The 19,964-nt window shown below is 32.8% G+C and overlaps 2 protein-coding genes across 2 annotated transcripts; both read left to right on the top strand.

The window, feature by feature from the left end:
- The first annotated feature begins 4,461 nt into the window (after positions 1-4,461).
- LOC104718510 (two-pore potassium channel 3) lies at positions 4,462-6,769 on the top strand. The gene is made up of 2 exons (XM_010436266.3): positions 4,462-5,923; positions 6,428-6,769. Exons 1-2 carry the CDS (start codon positions 4,752-4,754, stop codon positions 6,579-6,581), a joined length of 1,326 nt encoding a protein of 441 aa, XP_010434568.1. The 5' UTR covers positions 4,462-4,751; the 3' UTR covers positions 6,582-6,769.
- Positions 6,770-17,346: 10,577 nt separating this feature from the next.
- LOC104718509 (WRKY transcription factor 28) lies at positions 17,347-19,165 on the top strand. The gene is made up of 3 exons (XM_010436264.3): positions 17,347-17,929; positions 18,038-18,181; positions 18,327-19,165. The coding sequence occupies exons 1-3, from the start codon at positions 17,490-17,492 to the stop codon at positions 18,715-18,717; spliced, it is 975 nt and encodes a 324-aa protein (XP_010434566.2). The 5' UTR covers positions 17,347-17,489; the 3' UTR covers positions 18,718-19,165.
- Positions 19,166-19,964: the final 799 nt, after the last annotated feature.

Here is a 19,964-nt window from a genome sequence, read left to right as displayed (position 1 = left end):
GAGCAGTGTTTTTAAACCCAAACCGGGGTCAGCTGCGGATTTAAGAATGATCAGAATAGAGTCAAATATGTTAATACGATTATCATAGTCGATGCAAATACTCAAATATGTTAATACGATTATCATAGTTGATTTGTTGTTTGGTACTTTTTTGTTTCTTTGATGCTTAAGTATTGATGTTTCACATTCATATGTTAGTAAGTCAGTGATATGAGTTTTCACATATATATTACCTTGACATCATTATCTCCCGAATTAGTGGCATCTAATACACACATCTACCCCCAACTTGTTTATAAAACATTCCCTATAATTTTAGGTAGGAGAGAAATAGACAAAATAAAAACTTGGAAACAGAGAAATAAGATTAATATACACACATTTTCAGTGTGTGATAATGCTCTATTATACTAATACTAAACAAGTTGTGTATCAATAATATTATTTATGTTTCAGATTAAGTCTGTCCTTTAAAACTAAATACTGACAAAAACAAATATTTATATTTTTGTTGTATTCACAAATATTCTTATTTTACTTGTTGAAATATTAGATGATTGTTTTATTATTCAATTTATTAAAAAAATAAGAATAAACCGATTTTTTAATCAAGTATATACGAATTAATACTAATCACTAGATGAGGACCCGCCTGATGTGCGGATTTAAAGTTTTATAAATTAAATTAAATTTATTAAAAAAATTGTTGTATGTTATATATAAATTTTATTTTGTTAAAATACACTGATTTATATCCATTTACAAATATTTTATGTATGTTACTATTAAAAGTATATTTTTTATATCTAAATGTACTCTTGTCTGTTACAAAAATATTTTTTATCACCATGTAGAAACTGTCTATATAAACACATTAAGCCAAGTATATTACTTTCACTTCTGCATACTTTTTTAATTACTAAAATTGTTGGCTCCAAAAACAATTTGAATAAAAGAATATTACATAATATACTAATCAATGATGTATCATCACAATAATGTATGACCCATGGAGAAAACATCGGCTCCGCCTTCATCCCGTATGGAGAGAACCTTGCGTCCAAACCTCCTCCACCATGGAGAGAACTTTGGCTCCGCCTTTCTCCCTTAGAAAGATAACTTTACGTCCAATCTCCTCCACCTTCCTCCCTTGCGGAGATAACTTTGTGTCCAACCTTCTCTGCCATAGGGAGAACCTCGGCTCTGCCCTCCTCCTATGTGGAGAATATATGTTCACGTCTTTTTTCTATCTCAAAATGGCTTGTTCCGACAACCAATGAAAGTAAAAACAATTTTCTAACTTCACAAAAAAATATTTTGATAGTAAGTAATGTTAAATTTTCCAATGTATTCGTGATAGTAACTATGCCAAAGTGAAAGTAAAATAGTTGTCTTAATGTGTTTATAGATAACATAATATACTAATCAATGATGTATCATCACAGTAATGTATGACCGCCATGGAAAAAATCTCGCCTCCGCCCTCATCTCTTATGGAGAGAACCTTGCGTCTAACTTCCTCCATCATGGAGAGAACCTTGGCTCCTTCTTCCTCACTTGGAGAGATAACCTTGCATCCAACCTCCTCCACCTTCCTCTGTTGGGTAGATAACCTTGTGTCCAACCTTCTCCAGCATAGAGAGAACCTCGGCTCTGCCCTCATCCTGTGTAGAGAGAAAATGTTCACGTCTTTTTGCTATCTCAAAATAGATTGCTTCGACAACCAATAAACATCAAAACCTTTTTCAATCGTCACAAAATCTTTTGATAGTAACTAATGCTAGATTTCTCAATGTATTCGTGGAAGTGTCTTTGACACATCATGATGTAGCCTCTATATCTGTAACGCTTCAACCGCCACATTGTTTAGTGAGTCCATGTCTACTCTCAGTCCATGGGCCCTACATCTATTTTCGGCTTGTGGACCAACCCATATTCGATAGTCGTTTTGTTACGTATGGAAGTCTAAAAACTTGATTACAGACCTTACAAATCAACAAATGATATTTTTTTGTGCTTTGTCCTCACTCCCACAATTTCGACAATCACTTCCAGAAAGGTCACCCATCATGAAGTTCTCTCAAGACCCTTGACTGAAAAAATAAGTGCATTATGGTGACGTATGTGGCTAAATCAATTCTTTTAAACATTTCCACAAACGAGGGTGTCAGAGTCTTTGAGCTCCTATGGATCTATCAACAACGATTTATTTTTTTCCAATCTATCTATCTATGTTTGTTGTATGCTTGTGTTTGATTAGCCTATTTTATTAATTCATTAGGTTGATGAGCTTCTATTCGTTATCTCTCTTTGGGATTGAATGAATAATGGTAACAATTATGTTTGCAAAAAAAAAAAAGGTTTATGACCAACCAATCAAGGTTGAGAAATTGAAAAAAAAATAATTTGGCATAATTAAAGAAACAATAGAAAATTATAAGCATGCTAATATATGAATCCCAAATCATTCAAAGATTAAAATACAAATTAAAACAATCTAAAAATACTACGATAAATTTTAAAATACAGTATTAAAAAAGAAGACTCATATATTAATCTTTTTTTTTTGTCAACATATTAATCTTACCTACCTCCAACTGAAATAGGAGAAAGTAGTAAAAAAATTTGGTTTAAGAAAATAAGAAAAAATTACCTTCCCATTAAAGTATATTCCCAATTAAAAAAAGTTGAAACCAATGTTTTTGAATAAATTATTTAAATATGAGGTGTTCTTTGAATATATAGAAGTGAGTACAAAATTTAGAAGAAATAATTAAAAGTCTATTTTTCTTAATCCTTTTTTCCTATTTTTTAATAATTAATCATTAAAATTAAAAATAAGTCAATTATATTCTAATTTCGAATTTTATGAAATACATATATATATATATATAATCTCCTTATAATTATTTTAAAATCTTTGTTTTTTTCTAAATTCCGAAATTTTTTATAATTATATATTTACTTTATTAATATTTTTAAAAACAAAATTTTTTTTTTTGTAATCAAATTCTTTCTATTAAATATTTACACATGTCAAAATCTAAAATTGATAACTTGACACATGTCAAAATCTTGTTAATGACTAACTTTCAAAACTCAACTTTATATGATAAGATTTAACAAATTTTACTATAACGGAAGAAATATACAATTATGCGATTTTTTTGAGAAAAATAAAATATGTCTATGAATGAAGACAAGACCACTAATCATGAATGAAAATTAAATTAGTATCGTTTGGATGGAAAAAAAAATTATGAATGAAGACAAAAGAAATTATGAATGAAGACAAGAAGACTAATCATGTGTTATTTATTTGGTACTAGACTACTAGTCTACACATATTTAATAGGATTAGTTAATAGAGCTGTACTTATCTAATCTCGGAAACCACGTCATGTGAGATTTATTGAAAAGACGACACATCTCGCCGTTTTATCTTCTTCCTTCAGCTCAGAAACATTCTCGTCTTTTTTACATTTTAGTGTTCAATATAAGAGAGACGTCGTGCTGTTTTGTCAAACATAGTTGACAGAATTGTTTTAATTCGGCCCAAGTGTTTAATGGAATTCAAAATTTACAGTTTGACCCCTTCATTTTAAATTTAACATATCTTCCCCAGCCTGCCGCCTCACATCACATGGCTCATACATTAAACAAAGAGAGTATGTACATGGGGCTAATTTTATCCTTCAAAAACCTATACACAAAATGTTAGGAATAAAATTTAATTACTTGTTAGTCAACTCATATAGTTATATAGAGAACTAACAATACAAACCATTATATTAAAATTTACATTAAATCTTTACAAAAAAAAAGAGTAAAACATAACTTTTCTTTACAAAAAAAAAATCCACAAAACATGGGATAATTAGTAAATAGTAAAAATTTGGAGTTTTACTTATATTTTCTTAATTTTTATTTTCAAACAAATAAATATAAAAAATGATAATTTGACACGCAATATTCGTATACAATCACATTTTATTTTAAATATAAATAATACTCCGTTAATTTAATTATTTGAACCATCTGATTAATTGAGTTATTGACCAAAAAATCATAGTATTGTTTTTAATTTTTTCTAATTTTTTTATAAATAACTATTACGGTTAAAAGTTACTTATTTACTAGTAATCAAGCTCACATAAATTAAGAATTAACACAAAGAATATGTGTAATTCTTAAGAGTTTTAAAATGTTGCTCAACTGTTGGAAAAAAGATTAACATAGTCTTAGATTAAAAAAGTTAGAGTAAGTCAGAGTAAAGTCAAGAATAATATAAGGACTCAAATTCAATTTCGACTTAATAAGGGCATTCTTTTTCAAAAATAGTCACAAGAAAACAAACTCAAATATCAACTCAACATGTGTATTTGGTGCATCTTAGTCATCATCAATATACAATAGAAATTGATCTGATTATATTACTAAGAAGATTCTTCATTTTCCAGTAATAACACCATAATAATTATGCTAATCATATTTAATGTAATAATGAATTAAAAAAAAAAAAAACACAAATTTCTCTCTTAAAATGTTAACAGCCACAAGGAGGAAAGAAAGCGCCATTTCTGCTTCTTCTTACTTCGATCCTTGTGAGAAAGAGAGAGAGAGATAAAAAGTTTCTTCCTTTTCCCCACGTTTCACGTCCCACTTCTTACCTCTTCAAGCCCTACAAGTTTCGACTTCTGATCAAACCAAAAAAAAAATCGAATTTTTCCGGTTTAGTGTTTTCCGGCGAGATGGCTAACGACGGGACTGACCCATTACTTCAATACATGATGAGTCCGAGGATGAAAAGACCTTCACAGCTTCTGTTTCCATTACCTGAAGACAACGAAGTCGCGATTCCGATGCCGATGACACCGTCGGAGTTCAAAGACCGTTTAATCTTCGGACCCTTCTCACGTTCGCCGCGTGATTCGTCTTCTCAATTCATCGATTCCATCTCTCAGAAACAACCCTCACCATCTTCTTCTTCCGCCGCCGTTAACCCTTTCACCGATTCCACAACCCTAGAGCCTCTCCTCCCACCATCAACACCACCACCACAACCGGAGCCATGGGTTTCCGATGGATACTCGAATCATTCTCACGGTGGCCATCCACTTCACCGTTCTAAAACCGCACCAGCGATGGCTGTAATCAACGATGTGCATCACCCAATTCGTCAGAAAGATCTCACTGAGGCGTCACGATCTGTTGTAAGACAAGCTTTTGCTCTTCTCGTTGTGTATCTCTCCTTAGGTGTGCTTATCTATTGGCTTAACCGTGATCATTACGTTGTGAATCAAACCCATCCTGTAGTTGATGGGTTGTACTTTTGTATCGTTACGATGTGCACGATTGGTTATGGTGACATCACTCCGAATAGTGTGGTTACTAAGCTGTTCTCTATCATGTTTGTGCTTGTTGGGTTTGGTTTCATTGATATATTGCTTAGTGGGATGGTCTCTTATGTTCTTGACCTTCAAGAGAGCTATATGTTAAACTCTGCTCAGCGGAGAGACGAGCCAGAGAAGAGGAGGTCTTATATAATCGATGTTAAGAAAGGGAGGATGAGGATTAGGTTGAAAGTGGCTTTGGCGTTAGGTGTTGTGGTTTTATGCATTGCTGTTGGTGTCGGGATTATGCATTTCATTGAGAACATTGGGTGGTTGGATTCGTTTTATCTGTCAGTTATGTCGGTTACTACTGTTGGGTATGGAGATAGGGCGTTTAAGACATTGCCCGGTAGGCTTTTCGCTGCGATATGGCTGCTTGTGTCTACATTAGCTGTGGCTCGGGCTTTCTTGTACTTGGCTGAAGCGAGAGTGGATAAGAGGAATAGGGAACGGGCTAAGAAAGTGCTTTGTGAGACAATGTCTGTCTCTCAGTTTTTTGCTGCTGATATTGATAACAATGGCTGTGTGAGGTATTTGACTCATTTCCCTATTCGTTTTATGTCCTCTGACACACTCTTTTAAGGTTTTGTGAATCTTAAACTGGCTTCCGAATTAACTGTGTGATCCTTAGTTTTGTGTAAAATTATCCACTTGTGACATCTTAGGTTAGTGTTGGTATTAGTCTTTCCATTTTCGTTTGCGTAGAGTATCTTTGAAAACAAAAGCACTCTTTGCTCATTAGTTCATTAGATTCTTGAAGGTGTTAGATTCCGAATTTAATGCATCTTCTGCTCTTTTTGGCTTGGAACTTTTCATGCAAGAACATAGTTTTAAGTTCTTATGCTGAGTTGAAGATCTGTGAACATGTGATGTCAAAGCATTGTTCTATTGTCATTGTGATCACCTAGAGATTATGATGTTTTCAGCTTTATCTAAAGAAGAGACTTCGTCACATTGGTTTTGATACATGTAAACTGCTTTGCTTGCAAGCTCAAAGCTGAGATATCTTCTGCTTGTTTTTGTGTGTTTGCCAGTAAAGCAGAGTATGTGATATACAAACTGAAGGAGATGGAGAAGATAACCGATAAGGACATTATTCCAATCTCCAAACAGTTTGACAAACTCGACCGATGCAGCAATGGAAAGATTACTCTTGTAGATCTTTTGGATAGTAGCAGTGGCGACTAATCTGCTGCAACCTTTTTTGTTCTAGCTTAGTTTACAAATGCATACTACGAAGTACAAACTGATCAACGATGCTGATGATGAGGAGTCCAGTCTCCGGTTAAATTAAACCGTTTTGGACCGATCTTATGTCTTTTGGTCTTGTCTTGCATAATTTTGGTTAAGCAGGATTCACTGATTCACAACGAAAAGTTAACATCTCCCTTTTACTCAAGATCATGAGGATGAATTTTGGGTTTTTGTTAACCGGTTTGATATGTTGCCAAATGGTTATGTCAATCGGTTTACTTTGGTACTATAGCAAGTTATGTTTTCTCATGAATATGATAGTTAGGATCAAAAGTTATATGGGTTCAATCTCTATATTAGTAAAAGAGAAAGTACAAAACTATTTCCGAGTCGGGTCAATTAAAAAAACAAACCCGAAATCAAGGTATTCGGATTCGGTTGCGAAATATCCGAAAATTATAGATGGGTTATTCGGTCATATATTTATTAAATCGTATATACTAAATATTAAATGAAACTTTGTTTACTAAATATTAAATGAAACTTAAACAAATTTTCCAAAACAAAACAATAGTAACTGCCAGAATATATATGGTGCATGTAACTTAGGAAACTAACAAATACACACCTTCTGGTTTTTCGAGATGTCTGTATTTGAGAGTTAAGAGAAAGGGAGAGAATAGGAGAAGACAAGTTGCAGAGATGGTTTTTTTTTTTCTTTTGCCGTCAACGGATGGAGGTTCTTTTAAAGGTGTGTATTTTGTAATTGGTTTGGATTGAAACTCTTTTCTATTAAAAATCCTTCAAAATTTTACGTTTAAAGGTGTGATTTTGTAAGTCATATTTTTGAACTAAAAATGTTTGAAAAGTCTCCTAGAATCACATTCAATAGTTTTTTAAAAAACTTAGTGATATTTTGAATAACAATATATTTGAAGTGAGATTTATAAATTATTGATCGAATAACAAGGGATTGTGAATGATTTTAAATGATTTATATAAATTTCAAATTCAATAACACAAGATTTCAGATGATTTTTAAAAATCATTGATTCAATAACAGTGGATTTTCTCACTGATTTCAGATGATTTTCTCACTAAAATCATTGATTTCAGATAATTTTCTCACTCGGATTCAACGGAGCTGTCCATGGCTACTTCAAAGGTAGTAGAGGTTTGAGACAAGGAGACCTTCTTTCCCCTTATCTCTTTGTGCTAGCCATGAACTGCCTATCCTCCATGCTGGATAAAGCTGCTGAGGGGGGAAGTTTCAAATACCACTATAAGTGTACTGGTCTAAAACTTACTCATCTCTACTTTGCAGATGACTTACTGATCTTTGTTGATGGTTCGGCGACCTCAGTGCAGAATGCCCTCGCGGTCCTCAAAGAGTTTGAACTTGCTTCAGGTCTGGCTATTAGTCTTCCAAAAACGTGTTTATATACATCTGGACTCTCTCAACAGGAAGTGGATCAAATCAAAGTCAGTACTGGGATTAGTCATGGCCAACTACCAATTAGATATTTAGGAGTGCCTCTCTGTACAAAAAAACTTACTCTTCTTGACTGTGCTCCGCTGATTCAGAAAGTAAAGAGCACTTTCAATGGTTGGTCAACAAAAGCTCTCTCATTTGCTGGACGGCTCCAGCAACTCAACACTGTGATAGCTGGTATCTCTAACTTTTGGTGTTCGGCTCTGGTGCTTCCCAGGAAATGTATAGACATCTTAAACTCTCTCTCAGGAGCTTTTTTATGGAAGGGCACAACTGAAGGACACCATTCAGCCCGTGTGGCATGGACTGAGGTTGCTACTGAAAAAAGACAAGGAGGATTAGGAATTTGGGACTTAAAGGTTTGGAATAAAGCGTGTTTGATTAAACTTATCTGGCTTCTTTTCTTTCGCTCAGGTTCGGTTTGGGTCGCCTGGTTCAAGAACACTGTTCTATTTGGTAATCTTAGCAACTTCTGGACTCGAAAACCCAGTACCCATTTCTCCTGGTTGACAAACAAGTTACTCAAGGTGAGAGACATAGTTTACCCATGGATCAAAATGCGAGTGGGAAGTGGGCATAATTGCAAGTTCTGGAGTGATCATTGGTGTAAATTGGGGCGTTTGTCTACTTACTTGCAAGATGAAGAGTTTAGGGGTATCCCCAAAGAATCAACAATTGCTGATCTTTGGCGACAAGGCGGATGGAGGATTCCTCAGGCACGCTCGGAGCGTCAAGTGCAGTTTCAGCAGGAATTAATTGTTATCCAGCTTTCGGACTCCCCTGACACATATGATTGGTGGATTAATAATCAACTCAAGGATAGTCATTCCACAGGTAAAATTTATAAGGCTATCAAGGTAACCCAACCATCAGTATCGTGGCACAAGATAGTATGGTCCTCGGGGGGAATCCCGAAACATAATTTCCTTACCTGGTTATTTGTGTTGAATCGCTGTCCAACTCGGGATAGGTTGAAGAACTGGGGCTTGCAGGTGGACCCTAATTGTCTTCTATGCGGATCGGCGGATGAAAGTCGGGATCATTTACTATTCGAGTGCCCTTTCAGTTGGTCAGTGTGGGCTCCTATCTCCCGAAGGTGCTCTCTTACTCCTACCATGTCTTGGTCGTCAACTCTTCAAAGCTTAAAGTCATTCAGGGGAACTAGAGAAGCAAAGAAACTCCTCCTATTAGCTTGGCAGGCCACGATCTACTCTCTTTGGACCGAAAGAAATCACCGGCTACATCGCCAAAGTTTCAAATTTGCTACTCTCATCTCTAGCCAGATTGATCGGCTAATAAGGAACAAGGCGCTCAGTTACCGTGACTCCAACGCTGCTCTCTCATCTGACTTGCTCGCACTCTGGTTTGCTGGTTCTACAGACTGATGGATCTCTTGGTGGCTAATCCTAATCGCGATACTCGCAAAAGATACGCTCGAGGAAGAATTTGAGAAGCCTTGGTTTATTGCCAACGGTTTGAGTGGGTGAAGAGTTTTATTGCCAACCGTTTTTCTGGTTTGATTTTAACTTGGTCGGGTTTACTTTTGGTTCTGTTTGGTTCCTTCTTAAGTATGGGTATTAACTAGATTTCTTTTGGGCTTTCGGTTGTTGTTTTCTGGGCTCAGGCCCTGTAAACTCTTTGTTTCTTCCTTTTAGTTTTTAATTGAATACCCTTTAAAAAAAAAAAATAACAGTAGATTTTAATAATATTCTAAAATATTCTAAAATGTAAAGTTCAATACACCCCCGTTAGAGTTAACATTCATGGAGGATTTAAATTATAATAGCAAACAAATTATTTCAGAAATTTTAATTGTAGAACTACCATTTATGGGCAGAAACCGTAACTTAATTAGTTGCCATAAAAAATAAATATTCCAACCAAAAATTCCTAATCAATATCATATCTTCATAAAGAAAATTAATAAAAAAGGAATATACGCTCATATATACTGTTTTTTTGGTTTGTTGTATTTTCAAATTCAGTTTGGAAAAAAATTAGAGAAGTTTATCCAATGTAATAAATTTTGGAAATGTCAAACCATAAAAATCCAAGTATTACATAATCATATGGATCTTGAATATTTTATATTTTATGAAAAATCAGTAGTAAACAAAATTTATGGGAGTGTTGTTAATTTGTTATTTATATATTATTCTATTTAAATTTGGAATGTTGTTTAAATCATTTTAATTTGGGTAATACATATATATACACAAAAGAGATACTAACTAAATGTGATTTTAACAAACGTGTGTAATCTTCAAAACCCTAAATTTACAGTCGGTTATCTCTAAACTATAAATATTAGCATGAGATTGTGACACTCTCATATCATTCTCATTTTCCCACTAAACTTTATTTGCAAAATTGTAACAAAAATATGGCTGGTAATGATGGTTTCACAAGCCTCAATGCTATCAAACCTTTCAAACAAACCTAGAAAATTCACGTGAAAATCGTTCATTGTTGGAAGCAATACACAAGAGTGACAAATTACAAAGTTGGCGGTTTTGACCGAATCATATGTAAGCTCTAATTCTCACTTTAGTAATATAGAAATGACATTTTCTCATTCATTTTGTTTAATCTGAATTGGTTAGTTAGAATTTTTGAATATAATATTCATTATGTTTAATCCTTTCTAAAATATATAGTATACGAAGACAAAAAAAACAATTAACCCCAATGTCAAAGTTAATGTACCAATACTATACATGAAAAAAATATGTATGTGCGATGGAACATATTTTTCTTTGTTTGTCTGTATTATATATTTTCATACTTAACTCCAAACAATGTTAGAATATATGTAAGTACCCACTATATGTCAATAAATATTCCTCTTGGTATTACTCATTCTGCTGTCATGATTTTTGTAAGAGTTATGTGGTTTGTAAAATTCACAATCATATGTTAGAGAAGGTTAGATTTGATATTTTGACAAATGTATTTTTTTTGCAAGTAGGTCTGTCGAAACACACACCGTAAATGTGTAATTTTTAGGAATTGCAGTTTTTTTTTTAATTTTTTGTTTTGTTTTCAATACTCCTACATCTTTGTATTAAACTAGATTAGGACCGGCCCATCGGGCGGGTTTATAGTTTTTAAAATAAAATTAAATTTAACAAAAAAATATAAAGTAAATATTTTTAATAAGTAAAAACTATCTATAAAAGCAAATAGATACACTGAGGTATCCAATGTGATATTTGGTGTTAAAGGTGTCACTCTGCGTTTAATACTATTAATCACATTTTTTTGAATGTCCTTACTCGTGTGAAGTTTAGGATTTATCACCGATTCCGGTCTCATCAGAGGGTTTCCCATATGAGTCGGTGTACTCGAATTTGTATTTTGTTTTCTAGAGGGATGTCTCTTAACAGGATGATCCTGATCAACTTCTTCAATAACCATAAATTTTATGGGCAATCTGGAGGACCTTAAAGAAAAAAGTTTTTCAAGGTTTAGAAATCGATATGAATGATATAATTGCTCAGGCTTTGGGCGATAAGTTAGTCTGGGAAGAGGAGCCTCTCCCCCTGCATTTGGAGTTAGAAGAGTTGATGTGGGCCATGGAGCGGATACGTGCTGTAGGAATCACTTGTCAACATTTTGAGACTGATTGTGCTGAGTTACTCACTATGATGCAGTCCAAGATTACCCGTCTTTCTCCAACCTGCTCGATGAGTTAACTCGCTGGAGTCCTTCCCACTATTTTTCATCTCCTAGATCCCGCGTGCGGCAAATACGAAGGCGGAGTATCTTGTATGTGCTTCGCGTTCTCTTATCTATGAAGTTTCCTTTGTAAACTCCTTCCCTCTGGCTTGGGCAACTAACCGAGGAAAATATACTGCATAGTTTAAACATATTTATTTTAATAGAGTCGATGTACTCGAATTTGGGTTTTGTTTTCTAGAGGGGTACCTCTCAACAGGGTGATCATGATCAACTTCTTCAATTACCATAGATTTTATGGACAATCTGGAAGGCCATAAATAAAAACGTTTTTCAAGGTTTAGAGATCGAGGCGAATGATATAATTACTCAGGCTTTGGACGATAAGTTAGCCTGGAAAGAGGCGCTCTCTTTTACGGCGGATCATGCCAGATCCATCTCTATCTTCGGATGTCCAGGTTTCTTCACCTGGTTGTCAGATTGATGGTTCTTGGAAACCAACCAATGTGCATTCAAGATTGGGCTAGTGGTGTTGCGTTAGTGAGGAGCGAACCTTGTTGTTGGGGGCCAAGTGTCAAAGCTGGAGCCCCTCCCCTACATTCGGAGTTAGAAGCGTTGTTGTCGGTCATGGAACGGTTACGTGCTGCAGGGATTGCTTGTCAACATTTCAAGACTGATTTTGCTGAGTTACTCACTATTGTGCAGTCCTTAAAGATTGGTCGTCCTTCTCCAACCTGTTTGATGATTTTAACTCGCTGGAGTCCTTCCCACTATTCTATATCTCTTTGATCCCGCGTGTGTCAAATACAAATGCAGATTGTCTTGCCCGTGTTTCGTGTTCTCTTATCTTTTGTAAACCCCTTCCCTCCAGCTTGGACAACTAACCGAGGAATTTCTTTTTAATTTATTGTTTGGTTGAGAAAAAAAAGTAAATAGATACACTTTTCGATTTAAAAAATAGTTGTAGATGAGTTCAAAATTATTAAAATAAAATTAATTTTAACAAAAAATATATATTTAATTCTTTTCATAAGTAAAAACAATATGTAAAAGTAAAGAGATAAAATTTTAGTTATAGAAAATAGTTATTTTTTTTGCTATAATACACTAATGTATATCCATTTACAAATCTACTATATACATTACTACTAAAAGTGTATTTGTACACATAAATATATTTTATTAAAATATACTTTTTAGTCTTTACTACTACCAACAAATTATCTTTATGAACACATTAAATAACTTATTATATGTCTATTTACTTTAACATTTTTATAGTTACAAAACACATACGTTAAGATTACATACTCTTATCTTATATATTACAATAGCAGTATTTTTGAATAAATTATTTGATTGGTCAAAAAAATATGAGACGATCTTTTTTTTTTTTTTTACTTCAACCATCTTTTTCTTTATGTAAAGGTGAGTATTTACATTTTTTCCATAAACAGTAATTAATTGTATATTTTCACAATCATTTTTTTATCTTATATAAAAAGTAATCATTTTTCTTGTAAAATTAGCAACTTAAAATTAAAATAAATAAACTATATTATAATTTCAAATTTTATGATATATATATATATATATAATTTCCTTATAATAATCTTTTTAAAATTTAAAGTTGTTTAAATTTTATAATTTTCTTATAAATGCTTTTTAATATTTTTAAAATTGTTAATAGTTTTGTTTTAAATTTAGAAGTTTACAAAAAAAATTTTTCTTTAAAAGATTCTAAATAAAAGAAGGTTTTTTCTTTATTTTACTTTTATATAAAACATTTTTATGGTAGGTTTTGAATTTTTACATTTTTATTTTTATGGCGGGTCCTTATTTAGAATTGACACGTGTCAACATCTGAATGATACAATTGACATGTGTCACAATCTTGTTAATTAGTAATTTTATCATCAAACTTTATATAATAAGATTATACCATATCGATAAATATTCCCCCGTATTGTAGCGCGGATTCGATCCTAGTGTATATACAAAATTTGGTTGATTATGTTTGATCCAAGTTTGTTTGGTCCAATATGGTAATAAACAGTAACTCTTCTACCTAGAAATAAAAATTTCGAACGAGAGATTTCTTTATAAACAATTTTTTTGTAGAGTTTCTGTCATATTATTAGATTTTAACAAAAAATGTCATTAATTTGCATTGTCGCCAAAATGTAATTAATCATAATATCATATAGTAACTCTCAACATATTCACGATAACAAGCAATGAAAAATATATGTTTCATTTTTTTCATATTAAAGATGGATTTAATGTATTTTATTATACTCTGTTAAACTCAAATTTCAGAAAGAAGATGTGTGTGAAAGAACAGAAAATACAAGAGATTCCTTTTTATTCATGTATAGTTTATATTTATATAGAAATGTCACACATGACAAACCTAACAACAAACCTGCCCCAACTATTCTATTTTAAAAGCTAAAGTCAACAATTTCATTCTCTTTTCTTTTTATTTTTCTTTACGCTTTTTTTTAAAAAAAAAAGTGGTAATAATAATACGGAGTAATATGTTTACTAGAAAGTAGAAATAATATCTTTACATGTTAGGCACATATCCCGAAGATAGGTCAGACTTTTCAACTGCAGACAGTTACAGTTATATGTCAGTGTGTATAGCTAATGCTTTTTTATATATCATACTACAAGTTACAAATACAAAGAGGTCCACGGTCTTACTTAAGGGTAATTAAGAAGTTAATTTAAATGCGAGTCTATCTTATACTCAAGTTAAAGCTTTATATATATGTATATGATAACGTCAACAATTAGGCACCAATTACGGCGTTCAGCTTGTGCCTATATTAAACTATAAATGTTGTTTTATTGACATCTTCTACTTAGTATACATTTATGTGGTTAGGTACAAGAAGTGGATAGATACTACCATAATGGCAATTATTATTTGTAATAGAAGAATGAATATACATTTGACTTCGAAGGTTGAAATTTATTTGTGTTTAGAGAGACTAGTATTGTACTACTACTACTTATGGAATCCGATAATATATAGTTGCGGTTTTATTAATTTTGTTTCCAATTTTAAAGCATATGTATACGTACGATTAGATGTTTTTGGTCAAATGAGAGAATAGTTCTAAATTAGAATGTCTCTTTTGTGTTCGAAGAAAATTATTCGCTCCTTTTACTTCGACAAAAGATTAGTACCATAGATTGTTTATCGACTTTCTAGAAAACGTTTTTCAGCATAGTTTGTTTTGACCAAAAAGCGTTAAAAACATGGAAATTATGATTCAACTTTATTCATCGAGCAAAATCATATTATACACCTAAGCCATAGTCTTTTGATTTCATCATTTTTAGAAGTAACTGTATATCATAGCTAGTCACTACTGACTATATATCCGCATGTATGTAACTTGTGGCAATTAGTAAAAACATATATATATATATATATATATATAGAGAGAGAGAGAATTAGAGATTATAATCTAAAATCTTAGGGGTAACACAAAAAGCAGAAATGAAAAAACAGAAGATTTTAAACCCTCCACCTACCTAACAAATGGATAATGGATTAATGGGTTGTGGGCGAAATCACAAGAACCATGAAATATAGTAAAATTTTAAACGAATATGCATCCCGGATATGTGTTCTTTGGACATATATATTTTAGCCATGTTTATTTCATAGTAAGCATTTCACTTTGACCACATTTGAAAGTTGATGTATGTCCCCTTCTCATTTGTCATGTCGGTTAGGCATTATATATATTTGTTCTTATCAATTCCCATAAACTGATGAAAGCGATTACTAGCTACATGAAAGAAAGCGTAAGGTTTTAATTCATAACAACTTCAATTACCCCACAATTATCGCAAAATAAAATTTGTACGAATAATATTTTCTGACTGTATATAAAGTAATTAACATAATGTTTCGTAATTTATGCAACAATTTAGTTTGACCACCTTTTCCTCAATAGAATATATTTTTTTAATAAATCTAGATGCTCTGTTTTTTAACTTGCCAACAGAAAGGTCTAATGTGAAAAGATTATACATAGCGTAACCATGATCTCATTTACCCGTCAGCATAAGTAACCCATCCACTCCACATAGCTACGTCACTTAAAAAAGTCCCATATGCAAACTAATTTTCATTTGAATGTTATACCAATTTCTTACACCACTTTTTATATCAAAATTTTCAATATCAAGAGAATCATATATATATATATATTTTATATACGCAAAAAATATGTAGGGTCTAAATTATTGCCTCTTGACTATGAATTATTGAATTGTATATTAAGGTTCGTGAAGCAGCAAGTGAAGAAGAAGGGAAGAAGAGAAGAGACAGTCTCTCTAGCACGTGCCAAGTCATGTGTCGGCTACGGTCAAATGCCGGTGCCATTATTTCCACGTGGCAGCCTAACAATCCCAAAAAAACATTTTTTGGAGTATTTATTTTCATACAACTTTAATTTTGTTCTGTTTGAATCTTTGACTGCCTCTTACTTCGTTCTTCACACCAAGCCAACCGGCGGGTGACGGACTGTTTCCGGTTTCCGGTCACTTTATAGTCTTCTCGCTGACTAAGACTCCTTCAATTACGACGCCTTTTATCCACGCGCCGCTTCGTCGTAGCGCGTGTTTCTTTATTCCGTCCACTGTGTCACGTGTAGAGTGGTGAAAAGTGAAAAACATATCGAAAGTGAGAAGAGAAACTACTTTTCATGTCTTTGCTTTTTGGCCCCATAAATAAAGGAAGTAAACAAATAGATCCCCCAAAATTTACCCATGTTTATCAAAATGTGGATAAAATAAAAAAAAAAAAAAAGTAAAAGTTTTGGGAGATTTAAAGATGATGAATTGATGATACGCAATTTTAAAGACTTCAAGAAATATATCTATTGGTATGTAGTAGGACTTGCAATTAAATAAATTTTGGACGAAAGCATTATATATATATATATATATATATTTTGAAAATACAGAAGCTAATTAAGTATGTTTCCTCACTAGAAGCCAGTTTTGCAGCTCTATTTTTTGTCAACTTAGCTTTATGTAAAGTTCTTATTGCCAGCAACCAAAAAAAAGTCATTCAAAAGGCATTGCATGATCTCATACATAAAAACTAATATCCACTTCTATATCTTTTTGTTGAATATATATATCATAACTTGCTTAAAGATAGTCCACATTAAACTTTATAACACATTTGACTGATAAAATAATAAAAAATGAGTTTTTTTTTTCTACATATGGATTCGAAATTTCTACTGATAAACGTGGGGGAAAAAATTGGTAAATGAAAAATGAAATCTTTTAACAGACGAATCATAAAATTAATCTGCATAGAGAAAAGAGTTATACAATTTAAACTGAAATTGGTTAAAAACAAAGTTAATAGAAAAACAAAAGTAGCAACACAAGTATGAATTCACACACGTACCATTGAATTATATCCGATTATACTTTTTATATAATTTACTTAATTCCAAACCAACTAGCCAAAATCATAATAATATTCTTCTCTCTCTACCTTTTTTGAGTTTCAAAATGCATAAATACGAGAAAGGGAGACGAAGACCCAATTAATGTCCAAGCACCAATCTAGACCTCTTAGGAAAAAAACCTAAAAACCTAATCCCCAAACCTAAAAAGGCTTCTCTCCTCTCTTCTTCTTTGTCTTCTCTTTGCTCTTTTTGTTTCTCTCTTCATTGTTGTTCTTCACCATGTCTAACGAAACCAGAGATCTCTACAACTACCAATACCCTCCATCATTTTCCTTGCACGAAATGATGAATCTGCCTACTTCAAATCCATCTTCTTATGGAAACACCATCTCATCGCAAAACGGCTTCGATCCATCTTCTTACTCCTTCACCGATTGCCTCCAAAATACTCCAGGAGCGTATGAATCTCTACTTCATCACAAAACTTTTGGTCTTTCTCCCTCTTCCTCAGAGGTTTTCAACTCTTCCATCGATCAAGAATCCAACCGCGATGTTACTAATAATGACGTAATCAGTGGTGGTGCATGCACCGCGACTACAACTAGGGTATCTGCATCTTCTTCCTCTAGTGAGGCTGACCATCCCGGTGAAGATTCCGGTAAGGGCGGGAGGAAACGAGAGTTAGTCGGAGATGAAGAAGATCAAAGTTCCAAAAAAGTGTAAGCCATATAACTATATATATATAGGATTATTGATGGAATAATATATGGAATAAGAAAATATTCTAGCATGTGTATACTAATTTTATGGTGTGTATATGATTTCAGTGGGAAAACAAATAAGAACGAGGTGAAGAAACAAAGAGAGCCACGAGTCTCGTTTATGACTAAAAGTGAAGTTGATCATCTTGAAGATGGTTATAGATGGAGAAAATACGGCCAAAAGGCTGTTAAAAATAGCCCTTATCCAAGGTAAATTACTTATTTCCTTTTTTCTTATTTTCTTTGCATTTGCGTTGCAAAGTCTTGTTCTTAGTTTGACCGTAAAAATGTGTTACAAAAATGCGGACCATTATAGTGTAACTGATATTAGCCAATGCAATCCAAAATATAATAGGAGTTACTATAGATGTACAACGCAAAGGTGCAACGTGAAGAAACGTGTGGAGAGATCGTTTCAAGATCCAACGGTTGTGATTACAACTTATGAGGGTCAACACAACCACCCGATTCCCACTAATCTCCGAGGAAGTTCTGCCGCTGCTGCTATGTTCTCCGCAGACGGCCTCATGACTCCGAGAAGCTTTGCACATGATATGTTTCGGACGGCGGCTTATACTAACGGCGGTTCTGCGGCGGCAGCCTTGGATTATGGATATGGACAAAGTGGTTATGGTAGTGTGAATGCAAACCCTAGTTCTCATCAAGAGTATAATCATAATGGGGGTGATCAATATGAGCTCTTGAGGGAGATCTTTCCTTCAGTTTTCTTCAAACAAGAGCCTTGATGGATCATTGTTATAACTACATATATACATTCATATATATATATATATATATATATATACTACTTATATATATTGGGAGAGAACAAAACTTATATATATGTATAACTTAAGATCTTATTTTGTCTCTCTTGTTTGCATGTAGATATCTTTTCATGAGAGACTTAGACGGAGATTGGGTTTGGATTATATTTGATGATGTTGGATACATTTTTCGCTTCGACTTTGTAATATAATATTTTCCATTTTTGGGTAGTTTTACTTAGTGAACATTATGAATCTATGATATTATGTAGTGTAATGTGTACTGTCATCATATGTAGAAGGGACAAAGACATAACTCTAGCTAGGATTCTAGGATATTCCTCCCAAATGTTGATTATATACATATGGGTTTTGGGAAACTTAATTTTTAAATTACTAGTTCAAATGGTAAATTTATTATTTAAAATTTTGGTTGTTCATTGTGAACATTCACTAATTCTCACAGTTTTTGAAAATATCAACCAGCTCATATGAGATGAAGAATATATAATTGAGATTTTAATATAAGGGCGTCGTCGATATTAAAATTTGAAGTTGTGGACGACGAATATCTATGAGTGTGAACAAGTGAAGTAAAAAAACAAACCAAGTTGAGTTCTACCTTTAGCTTGTGTCCTAAGAGAAATGGACCCAGATACAGATTTGACTACCTTCTGCTTTCTATCTTATCCACACACACATGGAAACATATATAGTCTGTGGACCAATAATATTACCCCTACCATCAAAATTGAAAACAATGTTTAAATTCCATTAGCGAGAAATTTACATAAGAATACAAAATAATAATAACAAACTAAACATTATTTTTAAAATATATCAAAACTCAAACTAGTAAAGAGAACGATGCGAAAAAAGAGCGTTAGAGCATGGGCATTGGTGACTCATGGTTTTTAGTCTTTCAATTTTAATATTATTATTTAGAAAGTTTTTTATTTTTAGTATGAGCATTGGTATCTATTTGTATTTGGTCCCTGAATAAAATAATAATATTTTGAAAGTTTAAACATTAAAAAATTACAAAGTTACAAAAAGTTGAAAAACAAAAAACATACAATTAAGAAATTAAAAATAGAAAACATAAAACATACAAACATCAAAAGTAAAAACAAACATTTTATTCAATTCACAAAAATTTTAAAATTAATCTTCATTACCCGGAAAATGTCCAAAGTTAGTCCAAATATGCTCAATCAAATCATATT

The sequence above is a fragment of the Camelina sativa genome, chromosome 10 (assembly GCF_030686135.1).
Source record: "Camelina sativa cultivar CO46 ecotype springtype chromosome 10, ASM3068613v1".
In the NCBI taxonomy this organism is placed as follows: Eukaryota; Viridiplantae; Streptophyta; class Magnoliopsida; order Brassicales; family Brassicaceae; genus Camelina; species Camelina sativa.
Note: the sequence above shows the minus strand (reverse complement) of the source record. Positions and strands in the feature narration are given on the sequence as shown.